Here is an 18,963-nt window from a genome sequence, read left to right as displayed (position 1 = left end):
AGGGCTTTCAACCAAACAACATTGATACTAATGCTGTCTTCATCTCCACTGTGATTCCAGGTGACCCTGTATACCTACCTTTTGCCTTGTCTAATTAAACCATTCCCAGATTACGCAAAGAGATACAGATCCAATGGTATGCTCAATAAGTATGGGATATAGTTTTTGGCAGACAAAGCAAGGTGGAGAGGTCCACTCACCCACAATGACAACTCATTAACTAACTTAGCTATTACAGCACTGCATGCTGCATTTTGCAGGTCGCATATGTGAAAGAAAAGGCAATGTCTTCTAAGAATACAAGTGAGGAGACAGCAGGGTTTACAGCAACAGATGTAATTTGGGACAGGCAAGCTGATCCATCCAAGATCAGCATGATGCCCAAATTAGAAGTATTCTGTGCACACCTTTCCAAACCATTAACAGAGATGGAACAGAACTAAATATTACCCCCTTTTTTCCTGTATTAGGAGTCATTTATAACAATCTCTTCATTTGTACAATGAGGGAGTTCACGGAAGAGGGATTTCATGCGGTACTGATATGGCTGTAATCACTGACAACTTATGCTACTAAATGGGATTAAAAGTTATTATGATGCTTTTGATAGCCATTTATTTTTCTCTTGCTTTGTTATTTGTATTAGTTATGGTAAGGGAATTTATGGGGACACAAGTTGATCTTTTGTATTGATACTGAACGGTATGTTCAATGAACAAATTGCACAGAAAGTACCTTCTATACAAACAAGCTAGCAGGACACCAGTGCCTTCATATCAGCCTCAGGCCAGCTGGCAGCATGCTGTGAGGAAGGCCTCCTCTGAGACATGCAGGTGACAGAAGGAAAACAAAATCAACGACATTGATCTCTGTGAGAATAACACAAAACTGAGCTCCACAGTGCATGCAGCATTATTTGCACAGGTAAGTGGCCTCTGGGAAATACGACCCCGTGTAGCGTTCAGAAAGCGAATGAGACAAGCCATTTAGGCAGCACCCAGTTTATTGTGAGGTAGTATTGGGAAGACTGTTTGCATTGTTTGTGCTATTATGCCACTGGAACTTCATTAGTGGAGATTGCCATGGGGGTTAGCATTGCTTGCAGCAAGCATCACTGTTAAGTAGTGACACAAACATCCACATATATTTGTATGTGCGTGAGTTAACATGAACTGTGTTACAGAAGTGCTTGGAAGAACATGCTGATGGCTACTGTCCCGCAGTTTCTCATGTGGATGAAGATAGTGACTGTCCAAGCAGACGTTCTTACACAGGATTTGGGGTGCTTGACATGCAAAGCCACAGCAATAACTTGTGGCATCACTCTGGATTTATTCTGATGGCCCAATGTCCTGAGGCAGTTTGTAAGAGAGAGAAGCTGACTCTTGATGGTAAACATGGATGCTTTAGCTGAAGTTCTAAAAACTGTCCAGAGGCTACTACATCCACTAATTTTCCTCTCAGTGAATCCACACCCTACATAAAATGTCTGAAAATCAGGACGCTAGACACTATTGGCCTGGAAGTTAGAGGCACATTGACTCCCTTTTACCACATTTTTGGGAGGAAGTGGGTATAAACGTATATACGTAAACTAGCTCAAGTTCTTAAAATGAAATATTTCAAGCAAGAGTATGTCAAATCAAAATAAATGATTAATTGACCTGGATATCTAAGGGATTTAGTGTCTCCAGTAAACACTCAACACGGTTACCGTGCCAGCAGATTTGCCCTTGGAACAGACATGACTTTTCTACACCTTACGAGACTCAACACACTAGTTCTGTAAAATATTAACAGTTTGGTCAATATTAGCACTTTAAAAAAAAACAAAAAACAAGTGTTAAAATCAACAGCAGTAAGAAAGTATCAAAAGGTAGGACTGTGTCCAACTCCAAATCTCCAGCTGCCACGTGTCAATAGTAGAATCCCACAGTATTGGAACATAAAAATCTGCATCAGATCCTTCTCTCTCTACCAGATCTTTTCACTCAAAACTTCCATAAAGGACAGTGGGACTTGGGACCAAGTAAGGACAGCAAGAGCTGGCCCTATATTAAGAGTAGTTGTTATGCCAGTTTTAAAACAGTTGCTTTTCAAAATATCTTAAAGTAAAAGTTCCAAAAAGTGTTTAAGTCCCATTTTCATGTGACTTGTCTGAAAATGGGACTTAGCCACTTTTAAAAATAAAGACCCCTGGTAAAGTTTTCAAATAGCCAACCATACATTAATCATTTCTTAAACTACAAAGCACTACTCTTCCAGAGTAAAAACAAATTATAAAAAAAAAAAATTTAAAACCCACATGGATTTTTTCCCCCCCTTTCTCACTTATTTTCCCCGAGGAATCAACAGAACCATGATCTATTGGAGGAATCAGCAAGAGCAGCACCATTAAATGGACACTAATATAGACATTATGGGGGAAATGGGCTTTGTACAATTTCAAGAATTCCTAATAATTTAATTTTAAGGCAAATTACAGACAGTGATCTTGACCCTGAAATTTTGAGCTCAATGGGAAGCGTGCACACAGAGAGCCGGCAAGACAAGTCTTATGTAGACACAGACATTCATGTGTATTGATTTTAGAAATCAGAGACAGAAGAGACTCCAATATCATTTAATCCAAGCACTGGAAAATGTCACAGAATTGTTCTCCAAATGATTTACCCTGTGTAATTTTAATAAATCCTTCAAGCAACAGATTTCCATCACTTCTCTTGACAACTTTTAGGCCCACGACCCAAAAGATCATACAACTGGGACATTTTCTGCCAATATCCAGCCCTCATTTTTCTCTGTTCATACCATTAAGTATATGTAAGTTCAGCTATCCAAAGGAACTGCCTACAGAACATGAACAGAAGAGAGCCCACCACTACCTTTGTAGCTATGAGACCAGGTGATTATTCCCTTGTAAACTCTTCAATGGGAGTCCTTGGCACAAAATGGCAGCCCCATCCAGCTGTCAGCCATTTTACTTTTTTAGGAAGCTGAAGTTCGACATATAAAATATTGCAATATTTTGGTTACTGAATGGTCTCTGGCTTTCTAGGCTTATAATTAAAACAACCTGCTAAAAAGCCCTTAAAATTAAACTTTTCAGGCAATTAACATGGACTTGAAAGGTTTGAAATTAAAATAAACCTCCACCGCAAAACTTGAAAAGAAGCCACTTCACAGGACATCTTGACGAATTAACCCCTCCAGTTATGCTTGGAAATAGAGTTCCAAGCTCTCCAAGGGAAGCATTCTAGAGGGTGGGGTCCCTGGCCTGGAAGGGGCAGTGATCTGGGTGGGGTGAGGGAAGAGGAAGACTAGCAGGGGGTTTTGTAGGATGCAGCTCAGACAAGACTCCCCAAACTTTCCTGAGAGAATGTGTGTGTGTGAACCTCAGCTCATTCAACTTCTAAGGCAAGACTCAACTCAGTGAGTTCAAGGATCAGCTCAGACTAATAGAACTATAGGCCCTTTCCTGGTCTGATTTTGGGCTTTTGCTAATTAGAAACCAATATGAATTCTAGATCCTGCAATCATGTAACCTGGGAAACAGGACAGCTTCTTTCCTGTTTCTGGGTGCAGGAAAGGAATTCTAAGGGAATAAGTACTGGATCTGTCTAAATCTTGCCTAATCTAAAAAGAGTCTAGAAGGGGGACTGGAACCAGCAATCCAAGTGGGATTAGTTTTGGGGTTCCAGCATGGGTCTGCACTCCAAAGCTGCAGATTAAATAGGCTCTTCACCTGTCCATCCTCTACACTGTATTTGGAAAAACAGCAGAATCACCACCATAGTAGGAATTACTTTAAAATCATATTTAAACAATTCAAAATAGTGCACAAGTACAAACAACATGGAAGAAATTATTGGAAGTGACGAGAGGGGTAAATTCCCTGAATCCCCGCTGAACTAATTCATATATTCCAGTGGCAAGTGTTTTTTTCATTCCTCCCCCAGCCTTACAATGGCTTTTCTTTCCCTTTGGTGATGAAATAGCAGTGTTGTGCCTTGATTTCTTGCTACGCTCCTGACGACTGAGCGCTAACCCACTGGCTAGAGTGGAATGCAACAGCAAACTCTCACTTTGTTACCACACAATAGAAACTTTAGAGTCAACACAGTGCGGTGTTTGGTTCGGATGATAGGAAACAATTGGTCCCATTTTGTGGCTTGAAAGGGGACATAATGAATGTAAGGGGAGACAGCCCCCATGACTGGTTCCAGTGGGAACCATGCATCTGTGTTCATATCTTGTGTATCTGCCAAGCAAATACCAAACATCAAACACTGACAACTACAGTGTCCAAATATTTTAGGAAAATTGTCACTTGGTATCATGTGTCATTAAAGATTAAATGAGACCATGGAGGAGTCTGCTGCTTACCTAAATTATTAATATTGGATTGCTGAAATGGATTTGTTCTACATCTGGGATTCTATTCCCACAGCAACACAGTGTGATGTGAAATAATAGGACTTTGGCAAAAGCACTTTGATTACTAATAGTAAACCTTGTGGTTAACTTACCAATTTACCATGAAGTTTGAAGCTTGCAGCCCTTTGCCCTTACAGCCCCACGCCCCGTTTGCAAAGACAGGAATGAAATATTCCATATGTTTTCTTTGTCAGTAACAGGGCTATCGAAAGCAGGGCCACATTAGTCTCCCTGCTGAGGGACTGGGTCATGCTATTCATGTGTAACCATGCAGATGTCAAGAAAGTAATGGGAAAATTCTTCAACAAAAAACATTTTCACAGAACGAGGTTACAAAATGCACAACTCCATTTGCAGCATTATTCAATTAAGCTAAATTAAACAGGTTTGGTAGTATTATTAAATTAAACTAAATTAAGCTGAGTAGCTCTGAGGTCACACAATGTTTTATGATTCAGTACCAACTGTGTATTATTTAGAAGTCAGAACACAATTTCTTGAAGTTTTATGGGGAGACATTCAGCGGGCTCATTGTTTTTCTATTGTTAGGTTATTCAGTTTTTAAAATAAGATGTTTTAAGTTTTAAAAGGGAAAGCTTAGCTGAACAGCCATTGGAACACAGTGTACAGCCATTTTATTCTTTACGGCCTGATCCTTCAAGGCAATAAGCCCTCCCAGAAGGGGCTTAGCAACTGCAGCCTCACCGTTGGGCTTGTCTTCATGGGGAAAAAGCACAAAATTAAAAACAAATAAACAAAAATGTACAAGCTAGCAAGTGCTGTAAACACCACAAAGACACAACCCTATTATTGCTAGTGCACTGTGCCTCCCAGGCGGTGCTCAGCCCTATGCTGGGTCTTTATGGCGTGAGCCTTCCCCTGCATTTTTATATACACAACACGTAGGAACCAATTACTAATTTAAAAAGGTGAAATTCCACAAGACTCGTAGCACTTTACTTACATGCAGTACCTGAAGATAGGATCGAGTCCCAAGTATTTTAAACTGCACATCAGATGATGCAAAATAGTGGTTTCAAAATGGAAATTAACCTTCACGACGCAGAAATCTTACAGCTAAATTCTCAAAACCAACAAATGACTGGAGACTGCTTAGAACTAGTAGATCCTACAGACGTCATTATTAATGTAGTTATAACCACTGATTTCTGTCCTTATCAAACACTTCCTGAAACTTAGTTCTTCCTCAGTCATTTCTCCAACTTTGGAGAGCTTCAAAACAAAAAAATACATCACACCTATTTTTCTCCTCAGGAGAGTTCAGAATGTGGGACTGACTGGCTCCTATTTTATAAGAGGAAGGAGTTGCTGCAAGTCAGAGACTTAAGTGGGGGATTTTTGAGGCGTTGAGGACCTTCTTGGAGTCTGGAAGGGAGAGGGTGAGGCACAAGTTGACAGACTGATGTAACCTGATGATGATCCCACATAGACGGTCTTACTGTTTGTAAATCCATACCACATTTATATTGACAGAATGCCATGTTGAAGGATCCCAAAGCTCTTTACAGATACGACTCCAGAGATGGGTGTACACAGCAGATGATTAACAGTACACAGTAATTTAGGACAGGGCAAAGGCTGAAAGACTACTCCAGTGCAGCACTTCAACAGCATTTCACCCTCACCATTAAAATACAGACAAGATCTGAATTACAAAATTCATCTCGCTACATATTAAAGCGTCAAGCTTCCACAATTGTTATGCCATGTTATAGTAAAATACTTCTATCTAGTTGTATCAAAAACTGCATTCGATCAGTTAAGTGCAATGAAACGACAAGTTCATATTTTTAACTGTGCATAATACACTGCTCCAAGCTCTCAGTATAATATACCTTACTTTTCAGATGTCCTCATTAACATAAGTCTCCTCAAGTAGAAGTCCCCAAAAAAAAAAAAAAAAAGCAGTTTCACTTTATCTCTGTCATTACATGGAGTCCACAATATTTCAAATATGTCAGTTTATGTTTCAACTAATGTTTTCTCAACAGCCAAAATGCATTGAACAAAACACTCCTTTAATGGGTTGGTTTCATTTTTAAAGCTCAACTGACTTTTTGTGGTTTTACTAAGCCCCAGGACACCATATCAGTGTGCAGGTATAGGACAATGACACCTAAGAAAACATATGACTTATCTATAATTCCAAGTAGACAAATACAAAATACCAGAGGCATGAGATTGACAAAAACAATATCAAGTGATTTTTTTTTTTTTAAGTAAAAGCAAGTTCTTTCACAGATGTCATACTCCAGCCAATTGCAGAAAATATGCCGACACCATAAGCTGTTCAGAAACAACTCCTTTTTGTTTTTTTTAAGCATATGTTATAATATTGCTATGCCCCAGTATATAATGTTGTCATTAGTCTGCACAAAAGACCCTTATATACAATAGGGAATATTGATGGACTACACACCCACAAATTACTGTCACATGCATACAGTAAACAAACAGATACAGAAACATTTTATTTTCCAATCTTTCAGTTGTAATAATAAGCATTAGCAATACAAATGTAAAATCATTATAAGTTTGGAGGTGTCTGACATGAAAGTCAACAGGAGTAACAGTAGCTCAGCACCTCTGAAAAATCAGGTCACTACTTTTGCCAAGCACACCAGCCATCCCAGCATTAGTCTCACCAGGCACTAACGTATGCAGTTAACTACAGGACATTCTACACAGGCTTGATATCGCACCAGCAACAGGAGTTTAGCCATTTACTTCAATGGGAACCGGATCAAGTCCTGTAACATGCATTCTCAAACATTTCCAGAGTGAGGACAACACTAGATCGTGACAGGGACAACCTTCCCTCCTATTCAAAATTGTATGGACAACCTTCCTCTCTCATTCACGGTGACATAAAATCCAGTGGCAGCTAAAGCAATTGCTTACATACCAGTAGGAGAGAGATTAGGAAAGCATTTAATCCATTTTTAGCTGACTTGTAATGCAATTTAGCAGCTGGAAATAATGAAGAGCCAACTTCATGGGACCAGATACCCTTCTACAGATCACAGATTGAGAACTTCTCATTAGTAAATAGCAGCAGGGTTGTTGCTTTTTGTTGGAGGGGGGAGGGAGAGAGGACCAAGAATGCCAAGAGGCAGATATGAAAGATGAGGGTAGGTAGGCTTCACCCGCAAGGTTCAGGGACAGTGTCCAGATGCAGATGAAGTGCCCAGCCCAGATGCTGGGAAGGTGGCTGGGATTTCTAGAAAAGTGCTGCCCATTAAACTCAAATTGGGGTCTCTCTCTTATACCAGCCTTCTGCTAATAGGTGTCTTAAGTTTGGAGCTCATCTCTTCTCTAACTTCCAGGAGAGAGAAGGAGTTTTCTGTCTCCTCCTTCTGTCAGCCCAGCCTCCTGGGTGTAGAAAGACTGTCTGGATACTCTAGCCTCCCTCTCGCTACACCTCCCCCACAGCGAGGGTAATGAAGGAGAAAGTGTTTCTGCTATTCTAGCCCTCCTACATTCTCTTTCAGGTTCTTTATCTTGTCTATGAACAAATCCAATATCCGAGCTTTTTCCAGGTGGCAGCAGCATAGAATTGACATGATTTTTGACAGTTTCACCGCTGCCTACAGAGTTCTGAGGGCAAGGTGAAAGCTGCTCAGTCTTGCTAATTTCACTCTGTTGAGGCTTTGGAAAACTATGAGCAGCAGCAGGGGCACTGGAGCTGTCTGTAGGCCCTCCACAATACAAATACTGCACCAGCTTACATTTGATTCCCAGTAAGAAGGCAATCTTCACTGATGAAGGCTAGAAACGCTCAGTCTGATTTCCCAAGGGACCAAGAACACAGTAGCTCTCCTTCACCTTACAAGGAGGTAAGAATGCTTTGCCCTTCTGGAATCTAGGCCAGTAACTTTCTCTGTGTTCATAAAAAAACAGGGGAAGTGTCTCATGAATGTTTTTTTGAATGCCTGAATTGCATACTCCAGTATTTTTCATGTTAAACACATATTTACTAGTAAAAGCCTATCAAGGGTTAAAGGGAATGATTTACCAGTACACACTTGTTTTAAATTAACGTCCTGAAATTTTTCACACAGCAAACTGATTTCCATGCTCCCTGAAGTCACGGTTCTGAGCCTCTGCTAGTCAGCATCAAACAAGAAATGACATATGGCTGACAATAATGAACTCAAGGTGCAAAAATAAGTGTCAAGTGCCTGACAAATTAGACACTGTGGTAGGGCATTGATTTTTGGGGAGAAGGAGAGGCACACAAGAGTTTTATTGTCAATTTCACATTTTACACTTTTTTCCTTAACACCTAAGAACCATAAAAAAATCTCTACCTTCTCCTGTAATACCTAGGACTTCATATTTCTTATAGAAGAAAGATGACACACGAAAAATTATATACTTTAAATGCCCCAATCTTGCAACCAGATCAGCTTGAGAGACCCCTCACTGAATTCAGTGTCACTCTCCACAGCTACAAGGATCAGCTCACCTGGATCCAGTTGCAGGATCTGGGCTGATATATCCACTCCAGTGTTATTAGCCCAGACCCATGAAGAGTCTTATACTCTGCTTGGGTGCAGAGCTCTGTGGTAGCAGATCAAGAAGTATTCTGACAGGGTTTTGTTTCGTTTTATTTTTACAGTCCTTTTAACACTTCGCTGTTTATGCTGTTTTTAATTTTTGTTAATGAATAATGAAAAATAGATTAGTCAGTTTCATTTCAGTTTCCCTCTTGGTTCTCATCCATTAAAACAATGCTAGATATATACACTAAAATATATGTATAGAATGCTGAAGGTGGGGAGATGAAAATATTTCTTTTTAAAGCAAAACAGTGTTTTTATTGTTGTCAAAATTATTTGTTATATGTGTGTGGTCTGTCTTTTTCTTTAAAAAAGCCTTAAAAGAAAAGAAAAGAAAAGAAAAGAAAAGAAAAGGAAAGGAAAGGAAAGGAAAGGAAAGGAAAGGAAAGGAAGCTTCCAGACATGCCCCTTTTAAAGAAAAAAATGAGTCTTTACTATATGAATAAAAGTGGACTTTATCACTTATCACAGTATGTGGCACAGGCAAGTGAAAAATTAAAGTGCAAAGCCTTCAAACCTATAATGAGATAAGGCTTTTCTATCTCAGGAAAATTATTATTATGCTACATTTTCCAAACTGAAGATCATGCCTGGCCATCCTTGCTTTTCAACATATTCCCTCTGTTAGACAATGTTCATTGCACCTAAGCTGGCTCCTCACCATTCTAATGCAACAGTAATGTTATGGATCAGTTACAAGGCAATGCCTTGTACATGCTACCTACCATTGGTTTAAGCAAAATGCTACATAAAAATTCCAGATGGGAGGGGAGAGGGGAAAAAAAAAAAAAAAAGACATTCAATTATAAAAACACACAAGTTTTGTTGGATGCAGCAGGACCAGTCAAGTGATTATATATATTCAGCAGGATTATAGTAACTTAGCCAAAAAAGCCCAGTTGGACCAGATTCAGGTGCAACACCTTCTTCGAGATGGGTACAATAACATTACAAATGCAGAGACACCAATTATCAAATAGCTAGACCTTGCTCATTTAAAAAAAAATTTTGATTTTGTGAAGCTGCAGAACAACTGTAGAAAATACAGCATTGAAACGGATTGTTTTAAAAAGTCATTTAACCTGATTTTGGCAAATAGCAAAATTAACATTTCCTTTTTGAAAGTCTACTAGGAAAAAAAAAAGACTTTTTTTTCTTTTGTGAAGTGATGGATTTGGGAGAAAGGGAAGACTAACTAAATATGCACAGTAAGAATAGAGTGCATTTAAAACAAAATTAGGCAGCAATTGTGTGTTTTCGCCATGCAGGGAGGAGAGTAGAGAATAAAAACCAATGCAAACAAACACGTGAAATGGGCTAGTCATTTATTTTTTGTCAAGGTCCAAATTTCTTGGTCAAGATATGCCCAAGGTTCAGACTCCAGAGAAACATTTTTCACATTGCAACAACAATAATGATAATAATAAGTAAATAAAAAGATTTCACAGTCCATTCAAAGGTGTTTGGAGTTCTGGATTTGGCCCACGATCTGCCTATTGATTACATCAAGATTGTGCCGAATCATGTGGACACTAGAATGCCTATGGTCTTGAAAACATACACACAAAAATTTGAAAAACAGTAAAATTAAAGCAAAGTAACCAATCCCCCCAAAATTGCAAACACTGTCAGGAAATAATTTTGTTTGAAAGAAGTTCTTGGGAAGTAAAGGGAGTGGATTACTTGCAATTTTAAGCTTTCAAAATTTTTCGGCAAATCTTGAAACATAATGCTATGTATCCTAACGATCATTGGCAAGAATAAGGATTATATTTATGGATAGGTAATATACTTTTCATTTTTAAGATACTAATTAAATACTATATTTTATTATTTAAATGGGCTAGGATTTTTTAAAAAAATAACTAGTGATTTCAGAAGCCCAACTGAGTCACCGCAAAAGAGCCTGATTTTCAGGAGGTATCAAACACCCACCCTGTGAACATATCAGACCTATTTAAAGTGTCCGAAGTGGGGAATCCACATATCCAAGTTCCCAAAGACCACTAATCACTAATCAAAAATCTCAGTCAATGTGTCTTCACCCTAGACTTGCACCAGGATTAGACTTGAAAGTATAGTATTTGGGGTTAAGGAATACCAGCAGAAATATAAAAGATGCCCTCAGCATAACTTGCTTTGACCACAGAGAGAATATTTTCTTTTACATAACATATTGCCAGGTCATTGACAACATGCAAAAGATCAGTAGTGTAGTGCAGGGTAAACTCAGTTTATCCATTTCTAATTTGGGGAATATGGAGTTAAGTTTAAGTTAGTTCATCCACTTCTTTGGTTACCACTACACCACTGAGTAAGATCATGTCAAAGAACAAGAACACACTGCATCAATTTAAAAAAAAACAAAACCTCATAGATAGATTCATAGATATTAAGGTTAGAAGGGACCATTATGATCCTCTAGTCTGACGTCCTGCACAATGCAGGCCACAGAATCTCACCCATCCACTCCTGCAATAAACCTCTCACCTATGTCTGAACTACTGAAGTACTCAAATCATGCTTTAAAGACGTCAAGGTGCAGAGAATGATCCAGCAAGTGACCCGTGCCCCATGCTATAGAGGAAGGACGAAAAACCCACAGGGCCTCTTCCAATTTGCCCTAGAGGAAAATTCCTTCCCAACCCCAAATATGGCTATCAGCTGAACCCTGAGCAAGATTCACCAGCCAGATACCCAGGAATGAATTCTCTGTAGTAACTCCTATCCCACTCCATCTAACATTCCATCGGGCCTATTTACCATGAATAATTAAAGATCAATTAATTGCCAAAATCATGTTATTCCATCATACCATCTCCTCCATAAACTTATCGAGTTTAATCTTGAAGCCAGATAGGTCTTTTGCCCCCTCTGCTTCCCTTGGAAGGCTATTCCAAAACTTCACTCCTCTGATGGTTAGAAACCTTCGTCTAATTTCAAGTCTAAACTTCCTGGTGGCCAGTTTATATCCATTTGTTCTTGTGTCCACATTGGTACTGAACTTAAATAATTCCTCCCCCTCTCTGGTATCTATCCCTCTGATATAGATATAGAGAGCAATCATATCTCCCCTCAACCTTCTTTTGGTTAGGCTAAATAAGCCAAGCTCCTTGAGTCTCCTTTCATAAGACAGCTTTTCCATTCCTCGGATCATCCTAGTAGCCCTTCTCTGTACCTGTTCCAGTTTGAATTCATCCTTCTTAAACATGACAGACCAGAACTGCACACAGTATTCCAGGTGAGGTCTCACCAGTGCCTTGTATAACGGTACTAACACCTCCTTATCTCTACTGGAAATACCTCGCCTGATGCATCCCAAGACCGCATTAGCTTTTTTCACTGCCATATCACATTGGCGGCTCATAGTCATCCTGTGGTCAACCAATACTCCAAGGTCATTCTCCTCCTCCCTTACTTCTAATTGATGCGTCCCCACCCTATAACTAAAATTCTTGTTATTAATCCCTAAATGCATGACCTTGCACTTCTCACTATTAAATTGCATCCTATTACTATTACTCCAGTTTACAAGGTCATCTAGATCCTCCTCCTCAGCTTTCATCTTAACATTTCTGCTTTGGCATAATCAACTTGCTAGATAACAGTTATTTTGCAACAAAGCAAAGCCACAAAGCCTATGATCAGGAAAAAAACATGTAGCCGATTGTATAATTCTGACTTCGGGACCCAAATAAATTTTACCCAAAAAATGGCTCCCTACAGTAACTGTATCAACAGTCTCTCTCCTCTCTTGTTCCTCCTGATACCCACTGGATTCACCCGTACCTCATCTACACTAATCCCCTCTGTTCATATACTTCTACTCCACTCCCTTCTCTGTATTTTTCCCCCCCAGGCTGCCTTGTTCATGGAATATCATCCAAAAGAAAAAAATCCCTGTTCATCAAAATACCAGCCTTCCTCATTCAAATGCATCATCAACAACAAGAACAAGAATAATAATAAACTTCCATGTCACCCAAAAGCCATGAGTTATCCTCTTTAAAAAAAAAAAAACCCCTATCATTATATGTTTAATGGAAACATCCTGCTCTGCTCATACCATAACTGAGAGTACGTCTTCGCTAGCAATGTTAAAGCACTGCCGTGGCAGTGCTTTAACGTGGTTGTGTGATCACGGCGCAGGGCTGGGAGAGAGCTCTCTCAGCGCTGTTAAAAAAAAACAAAACAAAACAAAAACAAAAACCAACCACCACCACCCCGATGAGGGGAGTAGCTCCCAGGGCTGGTGCACTGTCTACACTGCCACTTTACAGTGCTGAAACTTGCAGTGCGCAGGAGGGTGTTTTTTCACTCCCCGAGCGAGAAAGCTGCAGCGCTGTAAAGCGGCAGTGTAGACAAGGCCTAAGTAACTAGATGATCTTGTTATTGAAACCCCAGTCCTTCCTTCCTTCATCCCCAACCGCTACCACTGTGTGGTATTCACTGATTTTGTCAGATGTAAAATTAGTATTTGTCAGATGTAAAATTAAGTATAGTAAAATAATGGATGAACTGTGAACAAAACATACCAAGAGGAGTATCCAGTCTAGGTTACTCAATTGACCATTGTAAGGTATCAGTACAAGCAGAAATAGAAAGAGACAGGAATACAAATGGACATCCACTTGTGATTCTATTCAAGCTAACCTGATATGGAAGATCAGGGAATACATCAGTATATTTTTATACAGATAGAATGTAGTATTAAGATTACACAGTTAAAAGTTATCAAGAAATGCAGTGTAGGTCTAACAATGTTGGTCCCAGAATAGGTGAGGAGAGAGACCTACAGAAGTTGGTCCAATAAAAGATATTGGAACACCCCTCCCACCTTGCCTCTCCAACATCAAGAAAGGGAAGACTTTACGTTCTTGCAGGGTACAGGGCAGGTGAAGGATATGGCCATTGTTTGTCTAGAGAGACCATTTTCTGCAAGCTTGGGTTAATAAGGCAGCAGCACACCACAATGACAGTTTCTTGGACAAAACAAAAATGCAAACTTAATTTTGTTTCTAAACGAAAGTTTAGAACTCATAGAATATCAGGCTAAGATGATGCTTACCAAGTGTGCTGAATTTTCTATGTCTTATAAAACTATTATTCTGCCTTTCCCCCCATATCCAAAACTTGGGAATAGCTACGCTCCAAAACGGAGACTATTTAAATGCAAAGTTTCAAAAAGCAGCCATTGTTGAGTTCTGTGTTTGAAAAAATCAAAAGCAAGGACAATAACTGGCATGCGTGTGGGGAGCATTTTTAACTCTTGCAGAACAACAGAGCTAAAAGGATTTTGCTCAGACGTAGACTGCCCAAACACCAACACATATTGCAGTATGTATCACATCCCACCTTCAAACAGAAACCAAGTACGGAATAAGTCAGCCCCAGAGGTGAATTTCCGGAATCTTATCAGCATATGAAACCAGGGAGTTACAACTGAAAGAGTTTGGCAACTATATCTATAGTGGGTTCTAGTTTTAATGGCTTATAACCACTTCTGGACAATAAAGGCAGTCTCACAGATATACAGGGATGATAGCCTAATAATCGTAACCCCAGAGCACCTTTCTCCCAAGAATCTTAAAGCACTTTACAAAGTTTGGCAAGATCCCATTTTACATACGGAGAAACTAGGGCACAGGGAGCTTATTAGCAAGTCTTAGGGCATGTCTACATAGCCCTGCAGTTCGCACTACTGGGGCGTGAATAGCACTGCGCATCAAAGTGCTGCGCTATAACTCCCCCAAGTGGATACTGCGAGTGCGAACTAACATGTTCACACTTCACATTCATGTAGACCTCCTTCAAACAGTACTACACTAATGTTAACGCAAAGTAGGAACCTTTTAGTTTGGCCTGCAGCAATTAGGGGAGTTACAGCACAGTACTTTGCTGCACAATGCTATTCACACTGCCATAGTCTGAGGCCATGTAGACATACCCCACGCCTGCACAGTAACAGTGGCAGAGTGAGATCCTGGTCCTCCTGTCTTCCAGTCCCCTGCTCTTAATCATGAGAAACACTGCCTTTGCAAGAGAAACGCAAGGAAAAAGCCAGCTCCCACTATTACATGGTACTACTTTGCGGTCTTACTGTACAATACAAAGTAATTGCTAAATAATATTTATTCACTGAAATATGCAACTTCCTGCTAACAAGTAAAAGACTCATAAGATTTCAGGCTCAATAATCTGCTCTACGCAACCCAAATGATAAAAATACCTGCATACCTGGTACATGAGAGAAATGGGACATCTTTTGCTAAGGTAGAAACTGATGAACAAGTACTGGTAAACCCTGATAATTCATGCTAAGAACCAGGAGACTCTTTACATAGTCATGAATTTCATGAATAAGAAAGTAAATGAACACACAAAAAAATAAAGACAATTTCATCAAAGTATAGTTCAGTATTGATTTATGAGTATGCATCATAATTTCCTATAATGTGCACTGTAATACATTTTGCAACAGTAGTGAAGCTTTAGTAATACAAAATCTCACTACAGCCCTCTGCTATTAAATCTTTGCTGAGAAGTGGGATAAGCCTGGTATGTTTTACTGTGAAACTTAACAGGTTTGTGGATTAGCAAAAGTCTACCATAGTGAAAGCTCCTAATCCCTCTTCAGTCATCTCACTACACAAGGGAAATGTACAATTAAAAGTTTATAATAAAATTACTGAATATTTAACACAGATGCCAACTAGCAAATCTTGCCTAAAGTGCCAACTTTCATGCAGGACTTTAAAGAAACGATCAAAGAGACAACCTAAGGTTTAATATGAAAGGAAACTGATTAGCCAAATTCACGAGACTATTAAAACCAAGTAAATAAAGCTGTATCAGAGATAAAAGTTTTCTCGTTCCACCTTATAGACGCAATAGTTTGAACAAATTAACATTTACTGTGCTTAATTAACAACATCTACCTCCACTACAGACTTGAAATGGTATTTTGGCAGAGGAATGGTTAGTGTTGTTTATGGATGGACTACCTAACTTACCTTCCAGAAAAAAGAGCTTAAAACTTTTGCTGGGAGCAGCACATCTAATTCACTTGCTAGCTAGTTAAATACACTCTGAATTAATATGAGGATGTTGCAAAGGATACAAATACTTGACCTCTTTCCATATGTTAAGGTGGAATTCTGAATTAAGGCAGGTAATGTAGTTACCTGCTATATTTACCTCATGTTTAACATTTACCTATTATCCTATTCTTTTTCCTCATTTGTATGCAAACCATCTAATCCTCCTTGGCCTTGCATACCTGAACAACAATTAACATTAACCCTTGAACTTCTCTGCTCCTTTGAGCAATACGATACTGCTACATAATTCCATTTTCAAATGTAAGAATTGATTGTTTTTCTCCCTCACCTCCAGCCTTCTCACTTGGCATATTCTGCAGGTAGTCGGTCTCCTGCCATTCTAGATACCTAATCTGCACTTCACTGCCTGAAGTCTATACATCTCTTGTTGTTTCCTTTTTCAGCTTTGGACCTTGCAGAGGCAAAGTAAGTAAATGAACCTGCTTCGGAAATGCCAACTGGGGAAAGTCATCTCCTGCTCTTGATTGATACAAACAGACTTATGGATTTCTTCAACAATTTTTTAGGAAATCCTTCTGTAACCCCAAATGCTTACAACCCAAACATTCAAAGGGAACGCCCCAGGTGGTTAGATACCAAGTTGATAAACACACTTTAGAAACACTGAAGATAGAGAGTTCCCAAGTAAAAAAAAATTAAATGTACATAGCACTGCTCATTTTTTATTGTTCTTAGATAATATGGTCTCCACTTCATAAGGCTGGTTTGACAGACAGAAGGGTCAGAGTTTGCTGTACTGAGACCTTAGAGCCAGCAAAATCAAAGTATTTGCTTAGTAACAGTGCCTGGATCAATGGGTTTTTTTGTTTGTTTGTTCTTGTTTTTTGTTTTTGTTTTTTTACTGATTATTCTTGAATCCAGGTGTTTCCTCACCCACCATGCCCAAATTTGGCAGCACAAGAATATTGTCTCATTGATTCTGCCTTGCTCAGTTGATAGTCTTTGCTTGTTGACTGGGAATGGGCATGCACCAACCAGCACGGTCTCGGGTTCTGTTTGTTTGACACACACTAAAAAGGTGTCTAGGTCCAACTTTTACCCAGATCTGCGGATACCCGGCCTCAAGATACTAAAAGCCTGTAGGATGGGGACAAGGAAACACGGACACAACGAGGGGTCTATTTCTCGGGGGAAGGGGCTCTATTACAACAGAGACAATCTCTCCTCTCCTCTTCCTCCATCGGGCGGAATAAGGTAGTAATAAGGTACAGCCCACCCTTCTCCCACCTACTTGTCAAATGGGATGCAAGGCCAGGGGAATTAAGATCACCAAAAAGCCTGGCAGAAGGGCGGGCTGGGCTCTAAAAAAAAAAAATCTTTTAAAAAAAAAATTCACGAGTTTGTTTGTTTGTTTTTGAAAGCCCTTGGCATTAACCTAGCCCAACCCCAAGTGCCCAGACGGTCTCCGTACCCTGCCACACTAACAGGTAGGGCAGGCATCTGCCCAGGCCATGCTGCCAACGCACCCACCCGGGAAACCTGTTTGGGAAAGTCTAGAGGCAAAGAGGGACCCCTTCTAGCTCCCCAACCAGTCTCCAGCTTCTTCCCCCCCCCCCGCCGCACCGCGGCGAAGCCCCTGCTTGTCCCCCGGACTTACAGGGCGTGAGTGAAGGCGCTGAGTCCCTCGGGCAGGGCGATCAGCCCCCTGCCGGAGCAATCGACTCCTCCGTCCCCATCGCAGCTGCAGGAAGCCGGGCAAGGAGGAGGGGAAGCTCCGCCGCTGGGCCCAGCCGAGCTCCCGAAGCCCCAGGCGAAGAAGCCGAGCAGAGCCAGGCACCGCATTGCGAGCCCCCTCCGGTGCGTGCGGGAGTCTCGCTCCAGGGAGCGGCGAGACTGCCCGGGCTGGACGCTTCGGCTCGGGCCCTTTGCAGAACGAGTCCTCCCCGCGCCCGCGGCAAGGCGCCTCCCCGGCTGCCCTGGCCCCGCGCGGAGCTGAGCTGAGTCCTTGTTCCCGCAGCTCCCTCCCCACTTCTGTGCCCAGCGCAAGCGGCGTGTCTCGCCCTCTCTCCCCCTCTGGCTTCCCCTCAACACCGTGCACACGGAGCCAGCACTTCAGCGTCTCTCCCTCCTCCCTCCCGCCCCATTGAAAGGCGGCAGCAGCTCCCTTCCCTCTGCGGGGCTCATCTCAAGCTAGCAGGTAACGTGCGCTGGGCTTTGCCTCCGCCGTGGCGCTCTCCCTGTTGCTGTTGCTGCCGTGCCGTGCCGTGTTGCAATGCCTAGGAAGTGAACCGTGCAGCCATTCTAGCTCCTGCCCGCCTCTCCTGCTCCACTCCCCTGCTTGCCAGGAGCCAGACACACCAGTCCAGCTCCGCAGCCTCCTTTTCCCTTCTAGGGTTGCACAGTGTCGGGGCTCCGGCGGTTGCTCTATGCAAATCGACTAGGTGCGGGTTGCGGAGAGTGAAGCCGGCGCCCGCATTGGTGCAGAAGAAATCTGTGGCTGATTAATATGCAAAGAGGAGCCTAGCAGCAGCCAACGGGCGAAGGGCGCCCTGGCCTCTTTGGTAAGTGGAGCACTTGGTGGGCGTTACCCCGACAGATGAGTGACAAGGTGGTGGTTCAAGTGGAATCCCTGAGCTGGCTGAATTGGTGATTCAAGGTTGCACACAAGGCAGCAGAGGTGAAGGTGGGGGGGTGACTGGAAAATGCAAGCTGCGAGGAGTGCGCTGAAACAGAAGTGAATTCATAGAAACTCGAGTCATCTTAATTATGGTAAAGGGAAACATTAAAATTAATATTTTAAACATCGGTTTCCATTTCCTGCATGACAAGGCACTTTAACTATTAAAACCAAAAACTGTTTTTAAATCTGATTTTTTCAATTT

General features: G+C 41.1%; 1 protein-coding gene across 2 annotated transcripts in view; it reads right to left on the bottom strand.

The window, feature by feature from the left end:
- LGR4 (leucine rich repeat containing G protein-coupled receptor 4) overlaps positions 1–18,524 on the bottom strand; it is a 125,568-nt gene extending 107,044 nt beyond the window's left edge. For both annotated transcript variants that reach the window (XM_073347792.2, XM_073347793.2), the window contains exon 1: positions 17,739–18,524. In XM_073347792.2, the coding sequence (XP_073203893.1) occupies positions 17,739–17,923 (185 nt within the window). In that variant the 5' untranslated portion in view covers positions 17,924–18,524. The remainder of the gene's footprint in view (positions 1–17,738) is intronic.
- Positions 18,525–18,963: the final 439 nt, after the last annotated feature.

Source organism: Lepidochelys kempii, chromosome 6 (assembly GCF_965140285.1).
Source record: "Lepidochelys kempii isolate rLepKem1 chromosome 6, rLepKem1.hap1, whole genome shotgun sequence".
NCBI classification, from domain to species: domain Eukaryota; kingdom Metazoa; phylum Chordata; order Testudines; family Cheloniidae; genus Lepidochelys; species Lepidochelys kempii.
This window is presented reverse-complemented; position numbering and strand designations above follow the sequence as displayed.